Below are 15,520 nucleotides of genomic sequence, written 5' to 3'. Positions count from 1 at the left end.
TGGCATATATCGGCAGCAAATAACATTTATTTGAAAATGATTTAACAATCTATTATCCAACAATAAATTCTAAACAATACTTTTCTATTTAATTTTTTTTAACTTATGAGCAATAAAATTAAGAACGAAATAATTTACAGAATGCTTGTACATTTGAATAAAGGAATTAAATTCAATAGTGACGAGAAACAGCAGAAAATTGTAACAACCACGTTTCTATGTCCTATTCTCACATGAGTGTTTAATATACATTTTGAAACACATGTTTATATTGCATAAAACCTATGTAGGCGTTCCTGGATTTCTACACCACTCCCCACTGAGGATGTCCTGTCGTGTGTGTGTGTGTGTGTGTGTGTGTGTGTGTGTGTGTGTGTGTGTGTGTGTGTGTGTGTGTGTGTGTGTGTGTGTGTGTGTGTGTGTGTGTGTGTGTGTGTGTGTGTGTGTGTGTGTGTGTTAATGAGAAATGGGAGGGTAGAAGCTCCTGCTGTTTCATTGCTCAGATATCTGTTAGCATCAGAGCTGGAAGGAGTCATCTGGTGGCTTCAGGCTTCACTCAGAAACACAGAGGCTTCAGGAGGGACCCTCACCCTAACCCTCTTCATCTACACAACGCGGCTCTTCACAACAAGGTACAGTAATATATTTTTGTTGTGATGTAACAACCTGTTTCCACCATACATTTCTAAATAAAATGGAAAGCCTATCCACTCGAGGTCAAAGTCTAACTTTAGCTATTCAAGCCTGCACATATTGCATCGACAAATCAAATAATCTATAGACAGTGTATTTCACGCTTTAATGCTACCTGAAGTTGTTCTCCGACATGCTTGTAAAGCTGCGGTAACACCAGCCGCCTCCTGAGATGTATTGCTTTTAAAATATTGCTATGTCTGGGACGGCCTTTATACTAGGTAAAGTTGGTGAAAGATACAACGGTCTCTCGAAGGGACGGGTTAGCCTTTATTCAGTTTGGCTGCAATCTGCAACCAAAACACCAGATGTCGCCAAATCCAACACAAATCCTTTGAAATGACAAAATGTGCAATGAGTCAGCAAGTACAACTTATAAACTAAACCATTGTCTCAAAGTGAGACATTTATAACTTCCATTTGTCGTTTTTTGCTTCTTCTCATATGTTGAGGCTTTAATATCCGACTCTCAAACTACTTTTTGTATTATTCCAACCCAGCATGTCTCCCACCCTCCTCCTGAGCTTCTATTGTGTAACATATTCAGATTAACCCCAGAATAAAACTGAACTATTTCCAGTTATATGAAACAGTTTTCCCTCTGCTTTTCACTCCAGACCATGAGCGCTCAAGAGCACAACGCCACGCTGGAATTATATAATGACACATTATGGTTCATCCACTGCACCATCGACCTGGATTCTGTCGGAGACTACCGGCGCATCGCCCTCTTCCTCATCTACCTTTTCATCTTCATGGTGGGCCTGCTGGAGAACGTGCTGGTCATCTGGGTCAACTGGCGCCGACGCCACTCGGCCAACGGGGTCCTGTTCTGCATCCTCAACGTGAGCCTGTCGGACCTCATGGTGATCGTGATCCTGCCGTTCTTCATGATGGAGGTGACCATGGGCAATGTCTGGCTGTGGGGACGCTTCCTCTGCAAGGTGACCCACCTCGTCTACGCGGTCAACTTCTACAACAGCTCCTTCTTCCTGGCCCTCATGACCGTGGAGCGTTATCTGTCCCTGACCAGACCCTCGTTTCCCGCCTTCATCCCTGTGCTGGGCCGTCGCCGCTGGGTGCTCTGTGGAGGCCTTTGGATGCTCTCCTTGTTCCTGGCGCTGCTGGAGAACGTCCATGTGGATCTTCTGGAGTGGGACGTGCCGGGCTGCTACATGTTGCCTGAACACAACTTCACAGAGTGGTTTGTCACCGTGGGTTTCCTCTGCCTGGTCTTCCAGTTCTTGGGCCCCGCCGCTGTCATCATCACCTGCAACGTGCTGATTGCTCGTGCGGTTCGGACGGCGCAGAATGTTCAGGGCCGGCGGGACGTGTGGCTGGTTCACGTTTACTCCCTAGTGTTCGTCCTGTGCTGGTTGCCCTACCACTTCGTCCTGTTCCTGATGATCGTGGATGACATCGACCCCTTCATCTTCAGCTGCAACACGATGGAGGTGCTGTACTTCTCGTTCAGTGTGGTGCAAAGCCTGTCTCTTTTTCATTGCGTGGCAAACCCCATCCTCTACAACTTCCTCAGCAAGAGATTCCGAGACAACCTGGTCAACACCGTGCTGAGCCAGTTACCCAGAGATGGAGCCGGGAACCAGCTGGGAGCCGGGACCAACGCTCCCAACGGAGGAGGGGGAGACCCGGGGAAGCAACGCAAGTTAAGTAACGCCAGCACCAGCCAGTCCGATGTTGCATCATAAATAATAAAAGAAGCTGGATGAGAAAACTTTTCGAGACGTTTTCTAGGAAAGATTTGACAGAACTGAATGGAGATTGTGCAGATCATCTCTTTGGTCAGAGACTCATTGTGATGTTTGTTACAGCCTCACTCTCATAATCCATTTCCTGTTATGTTTTTGTTTTTTACCATGTATCTGATCACAGAGGAAGGCAGGAAATGTTTGAAGTGCTTTTTTTGTTGTTTAAGCTGCTCAACTCCTACAGAACCCATGGCAGTCTCTAATGCAGAGGTCTCCAACCTTTTTGAGGATGAGTGCTTCAAAAAATAAAAGTAGTCGTGATCTACTTTTACTCCTCCCTTTTTTTTTGTTTTTGTTTTTTTGCAGTGTATATATTTAGCACATTTTAACATTATTATATGCTTACCTTTAACCTTTGTGTGCTGTTTGGGTGTATGGGACCCGTTTTCAGTGTTTACTAAACTAATAAAATGTATGCAATTTAATTAATTTAACCTGCTTTATTTGGGGGTGGACCTCATATCCTCTAGGGCAGTGGTTCTCAACTGCGGGTGCAAGTGAATTGTCCGACCGGCCCACCGGGAAAACTCCCGGTATTCCTAATAGCCAGTCAGCCCCTGATCCGGGGGGTATGCACCCCCGGGAAGATTTTCTTTTTAAATGTTGAAGTTAAGTGCATCAATCTGGTGCACTTTGAGCACAAAATGAATGTATGGGTACAGCTCTCAACACTCATATGAAAGGGAGCTGTATACTTTTCATTAATCCAAACATCTTTGGAATATGATCACAACAAATCATTTAAAGTTGTTTATTCATTGCTTTTCTTCCCGACTGTAACGCTGGTCCCGCAAATCAAGCAACAACGTGAATGTGTGTAAACAAAGCTGATCGTGCCAGATAATCCTCATAAACATCTTGCAACTGTTTAACTTTCAACAGATAAATCATTACTTCATTCTTATTTTCTGTTTCAGGATGCTGCTGTAGTCTAAATTTGCTGTAACATATAATAAAACACTGTTTGCGTTTAAGCTGCAAAACCTGAGCTTGCACTTTATCACAAAGAGCAGAAACGAGCTTTCGGGACGTGAATGTTTTTAAGCCTAAATTTGGAGACATGTTGCTGCTCTTGCACTTATCTCCCTTCTCACAGTCACATTATTAAATTTACTTCCATTGCTGTCCATCTGGAATGTGTCACTTTCAACATGTTTAAATGATAAGGAGGCATACAAAGGAAAAGGGGGTGTTCGTCCACACATGGCACAATAGCAGGAAGAGACCGCAGCTTTTAAAAGGACAAAGGTCACGTGCCCCTGGAAGCAGGAGGTTGACAAAACTGTACACATTTCTGCAAGTCCCATCACTGGAAATCTGATGATGGATGTTTTTTTGTGATTCAGGAAAGCCACGTGCACAGCACACATAGACATCAAAGTGGGCTTGAGCCCCGGCCCTTTCTCTTCCTCCAGAGAAAGTTACCTTTTCCCCCCTTTTTTCTTATTTTTTATAAATGAATATATATCTACTGCTGTTTGCGCACAGTTTCCCTTTCCAAAAATATATTGAATACAAAATATCAGGTCGGGACTCGGGAGATTAGACTGTTCCGTAGCTCTCTCTCCCTCCTTCCACGTCTCCTGCACAGCGGTGCGGAAATAGGCTGTCACTTCAGACAGACAGCAGCACCTCCCACGTTACTGTCCCATGTTATGCCGGCTTTTCGTAGCTTATTTTGAAGGTGACTGGTGATGAACAAATGACTAAACTGCCAGTGCATCGACTTTACAGCTAATTAGCTAAAAAACAATAACAATTAAAACTGCGGTCACAGACGTGCACGCAGTTGTGGGCGGGCCTTCGCGTCCGAGCGCCTGTAGGGGAGGGTCGCTGGTCGTCCCGGCGTCAAGCAGATGCGCGCGTGTCCTCCGAAATGAGCCGTTCGTAATTTCTCAAACGTTCGTGTCCCGGACTGCATCTTCCCCATAATACTCGGGCATGCATGTGAGTGGTGGAGGAGGGGGTGGTGGAGATGCAGGGCCTTCAGCAAACTCCAACAATTCTGCAGCAAGCTGCTCCCTGACAGTCTTCTGGGTGTGTGGCTTTGTCCTGCTGCATCTAACAAATGTGGAAAAACAAAGAGATTAGATTACTTCACTGGCTTATACTTATAGGATAATATTGGACTATAAATGAAATATTACACCAAATAAATAAGTAAACACATGTATATTCATTCACTGGCCATTCATTTAGAAAATGTAACTCCAAAAAGACAAGTGACACTATTTAGCATTTTGCCTAATCATTCCTGTAGCTTCTTGGCTAAGATAGCACTGTGACGCAGTTCCACCAAACACATAAGTAATATATAAAAACAGAGAGATTACATACCTTTCCCGTGGTGGAAGTTCAACATCCGAGTCACTACTGCCCGGATCCAGGTCTGGCTGGAGGAGATCTTCATCATCCGACGAAGAGTCATTTGGTATGATCAAAGCCCCGCTATCGTCAGCTAGCATCTCTAGCACCTGCTCGCCTCGGTGGTGAAGCTCTCCCTTCTGGCTGCGTAATGCGTAATGGAGCGGGCGTAGTTTATACTACGCAGGATCATATCTTTGGAACCCATTGGTCGATTTGGGTGATTGACACCTTTTCTGAACCGTTAGAGCCAATAGAATCGAGTGACAGTTAGTAAGTCCCGCTAAACACTTACGTCAAGTAGAGAGAGGTTTGCGTAAACAGCACGTGAGACAGCATTAGCTCGGGACTGCAAAACTTTATACCTACTCTTCTGCCATGAATGTAATGATAGATTATCAGGAACAATTCTAAAGTGACTAAGAGACATTGGATTAACCTTAAGCAGCGTTTTTATTCCCTTGAACAAGAGCTTCGATCACAAAACAGCAACGGTAAGACATACTTATTGTTATGGTTTTGAAAACTGTTGTTTTTTTTCTTCTCTGTTCTGGCTGATAGCTCAGTGAGTTTGTGTCCTACAGTGATGATACTTATAACAAAAATAATCTGTGGAGTATCAGCTTTCAGATGATATGTAGTTTGTGCAGAAAACATTAAGTTTTAAAGGTCGTTTTTGCTAGTTAGCACCGGAAGTAACATCTGCCCGTTTTAGCTAAGGGCTAATGCTAACGCTTCTTGTGAGACTTTTGTTTTGTTTCGGTTAAAATAGTTCTTATCGTCAGTTAGCTGAGATTCTTCTCTTTAATCTGGTATAACACATTAATAGGTTTTTAAATATTAAGATGCTCTGAGACACAGTGTCGTGGGAAAAAAAAGACAGGGTCCCCGCCGGCTTAACAGGTTAACCGTGGCGTGCGGTGCAGTGGGTTGTACAGACGTTCTGCCCTTGACTGTTTGTTTACTCAATAAACGCATCTCCTCTTGATATTAGGCCATGTATGTTCCATACCAGTGGAGTTTGCTTTTTGTTGTTGTGTCTATTGATCAAAAAGCAAACCTTCAATACAGCTGTTATGTGGTCAAGGTAAGTAAAGTAATAATTGAAGCTGTGTATTGGTTAATATTAGCGTATGACTTAAAATGAAAACACAACAGCATTTCACAAAACGCTACAGCATTTCACAAAACGCCGCAGCATTTCAGAAAACACCACAGCATTTCACATTGGACGGAAAGGGTATTCCGTAGGGAGAACACTTCTTGTTTATGATTGGACAGAGCCAGCCAGACAGCACTGCTGTGATTGGTTGTTTTTGCTGCCAGTGAAGAAATGACGCTTCGTGATTGGTCAACGTCCGACAGCGCAATATGTCCCAACCGGTCCCTCCCAACACATCAGCCGTTAGCACACACTCAGAGCTCACAGCTCCTCATATCTGTTCAGAAACTGGACAAAAGTTAAATATGTACAAACCACAGATGGCGAATACAGTCGCTGCTTTATTTATGTCTGTATGACGTTGTTGTGAGTGTGGACGGAGCAGCTACAGGTTAGTTTAGCCTGATGGATCCGATTCCATTCTGAAAACACGCATTTTAAAAGCTTTTCGCCTGCCGTCTTGTCTGCACACTTGTCAAAGCATTAATTCATGGTTTTTACTAACCGTTATCAGTATTAGTTACTTCGGCATCACTTTGAAACGTGTATTACAATTAAATCACTGTCAAATATGTTCATTTTGTTGTAGTTGGTATCTCCTATAGGATTTACATGGAGATACTTCCCGCCCCCTCTCCAGCGCGTCTTGTTTGAATGACAGGAGCAAACACAGCTGACAGCCGCGGTGAAACTCAAGCGATTAGAGCGATGCGAATATTGGGTAAGGCAAGGCAAGTTTATTTATAGAGCACTTTTCAACTCAAGGCAATTCAAAGTGCTTTACAAAAAAAAAAATTAAAGACATTAAGCATTAAAAAAGAAAAGCTAATCAAATAAACATTAAGGAAAAATACATGGATAAAAGTTACAGTGCAGTCTAAAATATAAATAGTTCAATTAAACATTACAAGAAAAAGTACATGGATAAAAGTTACAGTGCAGTTTAAGATATGAATAGTTCAATTAAAAGCAGCGACAAAAAGAAAAGTCTTCAGCCTGGATTTAAAAGTAGTCAGAGTTGCAGCGGACCTGCAGGTTTCTGGGAGTTTGTTACAGATATTTGGAGCATAATAACTGAACGCTGCTTCTCCAGGTTTAGTTCTGACTCTGGGGACAGAAAGCTGACCAGTCCCTGAAGACCTGAGAGATCTGGATGGTTCATAGTTTAGCAGGAGGTCAGTAATGTATTTTGGGCCTAAACCATTCAGTGCTTTATAATCCAGCAGCAGTATTTTGAAATCTATTCTTTGACACACAGGAAGCCAGTGTAAAGACTTCAGAACAGGAGTGATGTGATCCACTTTCTTAGTGTTAGTGAGGACTCGAGCAGCGGCGTTCTGAATCAGCTGCAGCTTTCTAATAGATTTTTTAGTGAGACCTGTGAAGACACCATTGCAGTAGTCGAGTCTACTGAAGATAAAGGCATGGACAAGTTTTTCCAAATCCTGCTGTGACATTAGTCTTTTAATCCTAGATATGTTCTTTAGGTGATAGTAGCCTGATTTAGTAACTGGGTAGTCTACCATAGTATTTACATGGAGATAAGCCCCTTAAAAACCATGAATTAATAAAGCATTAATTCTGTGTTTACTCCTGTGATTCAAAAAAGACGCTGGAGAGGGGGCGGGCCGGATCTCCATGTAAATCCTATCGGAATCGGATCGATCAGGCTAAACTAACCTGTAGCTGCTCCGTCCACACTCACAACAACATCATACAGACATAAATAAAGCAGCGACTGTATTCACCATGACATAGACAGTCTGTGTTTTGCATATCTTTAATTTTTGTCCAGTTTCTGAACAGATATGAGGAGCTGTGAGCTCTGAGTGTGTGCTAACAGCTAACGGCTGATGTGTTGGTCCAATCACGAAGTCATTTCTTGATTGGCAGCAAAAACAACCAATCACAGCAGTGCTTCTCTGGCTGGCTCTGTCCACAAACAATATCACAAACAATAAGTGTTCTCCCTAAGGAATACCCTTTCCGTCCAATGTGAAATGCTGCAGTGTTTTGTGAAATGCTGCGGTGTTTTGTGAAATGCTGTGGCGTTTTGTGAAATGCTGTGGCGTTTTGTGAAATGCTGTTGTGTTTTCTGAAATGCTGTGGCGATTTGCGAAATGCTGTGGCGTTTTGTGAAATGCTGTTGTGTTTTGTGAAATTCTGTTGTGTTTTGTGAAATGCTGTGGTTTCTTGCACTTCAGGGCCACCGTACCATAGAGATGTTTTTATTTTAAAGTAAATTCAGATGGAACATAGTAAAAACATGTCAATTCTACTGTCCGCCTAAAAAAAAAAACATTACTTATAGTGAAAACCACCCTTGAATGATGAGTTTAGTAGACTAAAAGCTTTAGGAATCCAAACTATAACATCTAATAAGTACCCTGTATCAAGATTGATGCAAAACAAGTGAAATTTGACCTTTTTAAGAAAGGTTTAGAAAAATAAAGTCCACCTCACCTCTGGGTAATTTGGGAACCATCAGTTCCATTTGAACGTTTTCACTGTAAAAAATCATTTTATTACTTTGTTTTATAACTATAGGTATTCATTCCATCCAAATACAACTGTTGTGAAAAAATTAATTAAATAAAAATAAAACATACTCTGTTATCGTCTTAGGCCCCATGGACCCGTAATCACGTCATTTTCAGGAAACAACGTCTAAGGAAGCTTAATATTTAATAAACTATGAATATTTTATATCCATAGAACGGGAAAAAAACTAATTTAACTGATCTTTTTCATTTATTTTTTCACAAAAAACACACAATGCTAACAGTGAGCCTCTGAATTAGCCCAGAGCGAAAAATGCTAACCTATTACTGCACCGAAAATCACTCCTAGCTCCCTTATTACTTATCCTAGCTCCACATCAAACACATTGTTTATGACCGCAAGGAGACACAGAATCTAACGGTGCCCACCTCAACACTAAAAGATACAAACTAGCGAGGTTACCAACAAAAACGTACATCAAAACAAGTGGCGCTAGGTATTAGCATTAGCACTGCACACACCCACCGCGTGTTCCAATGAAAAGCATACATATATATAAATACAGTATAAAGTATAGGTCAACACATTTCAGTATAACACACCAATTGCGATATTACTCACGTTTGACCGTGGAGCAGGGTTTCTATGTACCGAGAAGTGGGTAGTTTAATGAGTCTGTTGACGACAAAACCTCCGCACACACAGATAGCCAAGGCAAGCTACCTGAATTAAGTCTCTCCCTAAACCGGAAATACCGGAAATGTGACATCCGGTTTGTCATTCACAATAAAGTTTTTCAAAATAAAGGTACATTTAATATTGACGTATCAAATTGATTCAAATGTCTTACACAACACATGTATCGAGACAATAAATGAACTGTTTATATAGTCGATCAACACTGTGTATGTTACTCATTACAGGATAATCACATGGCACTAAATCAGACCGGCTGTTCTCCTCTGTTTACATCCTGCTGGTTTAAATGATGTGTTCTATAGGCTCTGTGCACAAGATTGAGTTGAGTAGTGAGCCATTCGTTTTTTTTTCGTGGTGAGATGTCTGCTGAGAGGTCCTTGTATACCTCGCTGACTTTGAGGACATCTGGGTCTGGAAGCTCCCCCCGCACGGCCTTGTAACGTGTACTCCTTTGAACACAGCTACATACAATTACTTAGGACAATATATATTACCTTACACCGTCAGCAACTGTAAACTGCTTTGGCATAGTGGAAATGAACACCATGTCACTCACTCTGCCTGGTTTCACACACTATTAATTACACAAAAGAATTGTCAATTTAATTGAAAAGGTCGTTGATGCAATATACTAAATCAGCTCTTGGCACAAAGGAAATACTCATTAAATCATGGATTGGCTGTGAACACATACTGTTCTATTGTATTGCATAGAAAGATGTGTTACTGTTGTGCTTGTAGTGGAAATACTGTTTGTAGTCGTAGATAGAAAAACAAAGATGGAAAACATTTCACCATACATTGTTTAGGAGTTTTATATGTATTGGGTGTTTATGGTTAATGTGGGAAATTAATAAGCAGAGCTGTTGCTGGTAAATGTATGTGCCATCATAATAGTAATGTGTATACAGCGTTTCGTGAATATCTGGAAAACTATATGCGAGTAGTTTGGAGTCATTTGAGACATGTAAATCGTCAAAAAAGGTACATTCTCTGTTAGCTTACGTTCGCCCCGATTGAGCTAGCAACTATTTTATTCGCAATTTAACATGATATTGGATATGGGCTTAACTTGTCCTGGACTGGAATTTTCCCGATCTTTTCCCGAGGAGGTGTTTGCGAAAAAGCGCTTAAAATGCATGAATAACACAGATTTTTCAAAATGGCCGACTTTCTGGGGGGCGGGGCTAATGGAAGCTATTTGGAAATATGTCCGCAATTCCATCAGTAATGTCTGTGGCAAGATTGGGGTAGTTTGGAGAAACTATATGTGACTATCGCACAATAGGGGGCGCTACTGAGCTGGTGTACAAAAATGTACATTTTTTTTGTACAGTCTGGAAAAAGACGTGGGTTGTGACGTGTGTTCCAAGTTTTGCGTCCGAAAGTCATTTTAGCGATTTTGTGGCATTTAAATCGTCAAAATTGGTACATGTTCTGTTAGCTTACGAGCTCCCCGTTTGAGCAGTCGACTATTCATTCGCAATTTAGCATCACATTGGATATGGGCTGATCTTGTCCTGGTTTGAAATGTTTCCGATCATTTTCCTAGGACAAGTATGCGAAAATGCGCTTAAAATGGACATATTTCAAAATGGCCGACTTCATGGGGGGCGGAGATAATGGAAGCCATTTTGAAATATGTCCGTATTTCCATGAGGAATCTCTGTGCCAAGTTTCGGGTAGTTCGAAGAAACTATATTTGACTACCGCACAATAGGGGGCGCTACTGAGACATATTTGCTAAAACGTCCGATTTTTTTCTACAGTCTGGAAAAGGTTGTGGGCTGTGACATGCGTTCCGAATTTAAAGGCCGTAACTCATTTTCTCCCCTACTTATGGCTCGGTACATTTTTTAACCCTTCGATTTCGAGAAAAAACTGAATAGGACACGCCCACATTTTTCATTGGTTGCGACCCTTTACATCTCAGTTTATACTCACCCTGCCAGTATGTCTATGACAATATATATTTTTTTAGTCCATCGGTTCTTGAGATATAAATTAGTTGTGTTTTGGCGCCCCCTATTGTTCGAAATGAACATTGTTTGTTGTGCCTATTCCCCAAGACACACTGAACCTATCCACCGAAATCTGTGATATTTGGATACATTTTGGATGAATTGTGAGCATTTATGTGTAGGCCACACCCTTTTGCTAATACCTTTTGATTGATGTCGGCCACATTTTTCCACACCTCGTGCTCATTTTGTACGGTAATGTGTCTGCCCCTCCATTGATGCTGTGCACTAAGTTTGGTTTGGAAAATCAAGAAATTGGAATTTAAGTTAATATTTCAATGTTTTTCACATTATGCTAATTTAAAAAAAATTAAAGTAGGCGGAGCTTCAGGATATGAGAGGATAATATGTAGAGCTGCTCCACCCGGATAAGTGTGCAAAATTTCAGGTCCGTCAGACTTACGCTGCGACTTTGTACATTTTTCGAAACACTGAATTTACACAGGTGGCGCTAGAGAGCAAGTTGAAAAATGTTCTCCCATCGAATCCAGAATGTTAACATTTTCACCGGTCCTGGCGGCGTTGCCAAATGTCGCTACATGAATAGTGTCGTAACCCCCTCAAAAACAGGTCGAAAGTGCAGAACCGGTAACAGAAGAATAATAATACTGACGATTTCAATAGGTCTTTGCACTACGTGCTCAGGCCCTAAATATAGTTAACTATATAACTACTAAGCTAAGGCAATTTATTTAGCTAAGGCAATTTATCATGGCTACAGGGGTGCCCAACCAGTCGATCGCGATCGACCGGTCGATCGCGGGGAGATTCCCAGTCGATCGCGAGATGTGTCTAAAAATAGAACAACAATGTTCTGTTTTATCATTAATGTCCTGTAACATAATCTTCCTGTGCCAGAATAATGCACTTGAGCGCATCAAAGCTTTGTGATTGGCCGGCGTGACCCCATGTGCTGGTGGGCAGTGAGCAGTGCACTAGTTCGCTGAAGTTGTTCGTGTCAAGACCGCAATTATGGCAGAAGCAAAAAAGCCCAAAATATATAATTTTCACTCAAAAAAACTCAACGCTCCGAGTGGGAGGATGATTATTTTTGTATCTATTCCACTTCCTGTACTGACAGTGGAGGTGTCCTGAGACTGGAGGTCTGCACCGGAACTGTCCTGAGAGTGGAGGTCTGCAGGCAGGCTCCCATGCACAAGAGTGGGAGGATGATTATTGTTGTATCTATTCCAATTCAAAGTCCATCTGTCTCATCTAAAATGCGAGCGTGGCTTTATCGAAGAAGGATAATTTAGGAGCGGCATTTCAAAACAGTGCACAAACGCTCCGAGACGGAATTCCCTCCTAATTCTGCCCTACGCTCCCAAAAGGGGAGGGGCCTGAAAGGACAGCTAAATGCACAGCAGTCCATTTTCACCAGGCCCAACAACAAGAGCAAGCCTGCTACCCAGAGCCATTTAATAGAAGAGTTACGACATCTCCGTTCACTCCAATGGACCACTTTTTTACAGCAATGGCGGATCGTGGAGCCTCTCAATCGTTCCCCGGAAGTTAGCGCCAAGGCTGGCAGAGCTGTGGAGTTGCAGCATAATACACCGTTCGTGACGGACTTTTAAAGGTAAGAAGAAGTTTAAAGATGTATATTGCGGATATTATCAGTACATCTGATTCAAATGAACATGTGTATTAAAGGATGTCAGTGGATTATCCCTAAATTAGTAGATTTAGGGAACGTTTACAGATAACAGATTAAGCTAGCATACCGAAGCAAGTTAGCAACACACGTTGAACAGCCTTTTAATTGTAAATTCCGTTCTCTTAATGTCATTTCGTCCAACATGTTGAATTAGAGAAGAGGGGCTTCTAAACGGGATTGTATGCGGGGGTGGAGGGAGTTAAATATTAGATAAATATAACTTTGGTGCGTGTAAGAGTGAGTGTTTTTAGCAGAGCCATATTGTGTCCTTGTGATTCTGTTGATTATTACCCGTCTGTATAATGTTGCAGCCCAGCTGATTCTGGATTGATGGCAAAGGGAGAGGGACTTAAGTGAGAGTGAAAACACAAGGTACGTTTAATACTACTGTTTTATATAAGTAAACACGTTATCTCCCCAAGGCAATAGGTGTGCTATATAGGTGTGGATAACCCTTTCTCCTGTCTGTTGCTCCCTCTCTCAGCACAAGAACCAGAGGGGGATTCAATGGAGCCTGAATACCTGCACTGAGACCCTCATCCTGCACCCTGAGTCTCAACTCTGTGTTTTTCAAGCCTTTCCCTGTTTTTTTGTATTAAACAAAAGCTTTCCCAATGGTGTGGTTTTCGTTTTGTGAAAAAGTGCAAATGCAGTGTTTGTATATAAATCACATATTTTGTTGCTGTTGGTCGTGAAATTGCTCCTGCTGACTTGAGCCAGCCATTTTTTCCTCCGCTCTGTGTCAGTGGGGAAGCCGTACATTCGTACTCCTTTCTCTGAGCGATTTGAGCATCCCCAGGCAGCACATCAAACCATGGTGGCGACTAGGAGGCAGCACAGCAAACCATGGTGGCGACTAGGAGGCAGCACAGCAAACCAGGACAACACGGAGGAAAAGGCACCGACAAACTGCATGATATGCTCTTCTATGTTTATTGAATTCCATGTATTTGCAATGGATGTTCCTAAAGCAACACATTTAACATCATCATCATCATATCCTGTCGGTCTCCTGTCCTTTCTGAAAGCCATAAAGACAACATTAGTCATTTAGATAACTTGTGTCCTCAATTACCAGGGGATTACTGAAACTACCATGAATTTAAGAAAATGGTAGAAATGAATCCAATCTGAATTTTAAAGCATTACTTAGATCCCCTCCCTCTAAATGTATCAATAAACATTATAAAGTGATGCTCCTGACTACCATACAAGTTTAAGAAGATAATATTGGTTTGAAATAATTCAAAGCTATAAATAAACAGCAACAGGCTCTTTAACCAAGGCACTGTTAGTAACATGTAACTAGTTGTTCACACTAATCCTAATATTATCACTTAATATTAGCAAATTCGATTTTATTTTTGAAAACATATTGATGTAAATACATACACATATCGATTTGTTGTATAAATATTGCAAATCAAAACCTTTATTCACTAATAATTACCAAAAATCGTAGTTCTATCTCCTGTTATCGATGCATTCACATTGCCCCGCCATGAACTTCCGGGGAACGATCCCTCGTCTACATGAACCACGTGACGATAACCGTTTTTGGACTTCCGGTGTCGTAACTTTTCTATTAAATAGCTCTGCTGCTACCATAGCATTTTATCGTGTCAGTCACGTTCTTGCGAAACACATGAAGTCTTTCAAAGATGGCGAAGTTGTGAAGCATTCCTGGAGGCTGCCGACGCGCTTTTGGGGGACAGTAAAAATAACAGAAGCATTTCAACAGGTTTTTGATATAATACAAACTCAAGTTAGATACCGTTATTAATCAGCTTTGAGTTTGTTTGAACTTATTCATTATAAGTATTGTACAAAATGGTATAAGAATGCAAACATTAAGATCTGTTCTGTTTAAATTGATTATAGTCTATTATCAATTCAGGTTAAGAAACTAGTGTGCTTGCATCCTATTATAAAAAGCATTTATTTGTATAATCTACTATATGCAACAAAAAAAGGGTTTGATTCTATTAATGTTGTCTTTTTATTGCACTTTGGCAGCAGATTCCTGTGTAGCTTCAGATCTGAGTTGTCTTAGTTGTCTAAGCCTAATTTATACTTTGTAGCAACACTATTTTATATAATGGCAAAGAAAGAGTCTTTTCTTTTTTCCCTGTGTCATATGTGGCAGCACTGTTTAATGTTTCTTGAAAACATTACCCACTGTAGTGTGACGTGCGAATAAACTCCAACTCTGTATCAACAACACTGTTGTGTAACTTCAGTTAAATACTTGTATGTGTGTAGATTAGAAAGAAGTAAGATAAAGGCAGTATTTTATGAAGTATTAATCGTACAGAGGTCAGTTTTATACAAGTAGAAGTGTGGTATTTACCTGGTAGTAGTAATGGCTACGCCTCTCTATTTGGACTGGTAGATCTCGGCAGACTGGCAACTTTAAAAGTAGCTCTCGGTTCAAAAAAGGTTGGGCACCCCTACAGGCTAATGTACTGTACTTAAGGGGAGACACTTAAAGTGAATACAGTAAAATGTGTATCTAATAACGTCTTCACAATCGCCACATTGATATGCAAATGAGGCGTTAACTAGGCCTAATTAAAATGCACTAATTTGCATGCAGTTACTTCAGGACACTAAAAGGTCGTTAAAACAGATAAAAACATCATCAGGGGGTGAT

The 15,520-nt window shown here is 41.3% G+C and overlaps 1 protein-coding gene and 1 long non-coding RNA gene across 2 annotated transcripts; both read left to right on the top strand.

Moving 5' to 3' along the window:
- Positions 1-523: 523 nt before the first annotated feature.
- On the top strand, positions 524-2,887 carry LOC117449559 (G-protein coupled receptor 182-like). The gene is made up of 2 exons (XM_034087314.2): positions 524-632; positions 1,311-2,887. The coding sequence occupies exon 2, from the start codon at positions 1,314-1,316 to the stop codon at positions 2,400-2,402; it is 1,089 nt and encodes a 362-aa protein (XP_033943205.1). The 5' UTR covers positions 524-632; positions 1,311-1,313; the 3' UTR covers positions 2,403-2,887.
- A 9,810-nt stretch (positions 2,888-12,697) lies between these two features.
- Positions 12,698-13,463, top strand: LOC139434080 (uncharacterized). Its single transcript, XR_011643494.1, has 3 exons — positions 12,698-12,789; positions 13,179-13,239; positions 13,352-13,463. It is a non-coding gene; the product is annotated as an uncharacterized lncRNA (long non-coding RNA).
- Positions 13,464-15,520: the final 2,057 nt, after the last annotated feature.

This window comes from Pseudochaenichthys georgianus, chromosome 7, assembly GCF_902827115.2.
Source record: "Pseudochaenichthys georgianus chromosome 7, fPseGeo1.2, whole genome shotgun sequence".
Taxonomy (NCBI): Eukaryota; Metazoa; Chordata; class Actinopteri; order Perciformes; family Channichthyidae; genus Pseudochaenichthys; species Pseudochaenichthys georgianus.
Note: the sequence above shows the minus strand (reverse complement) of the source record. Positions and strands in the feature narration are given on the sequence as shown.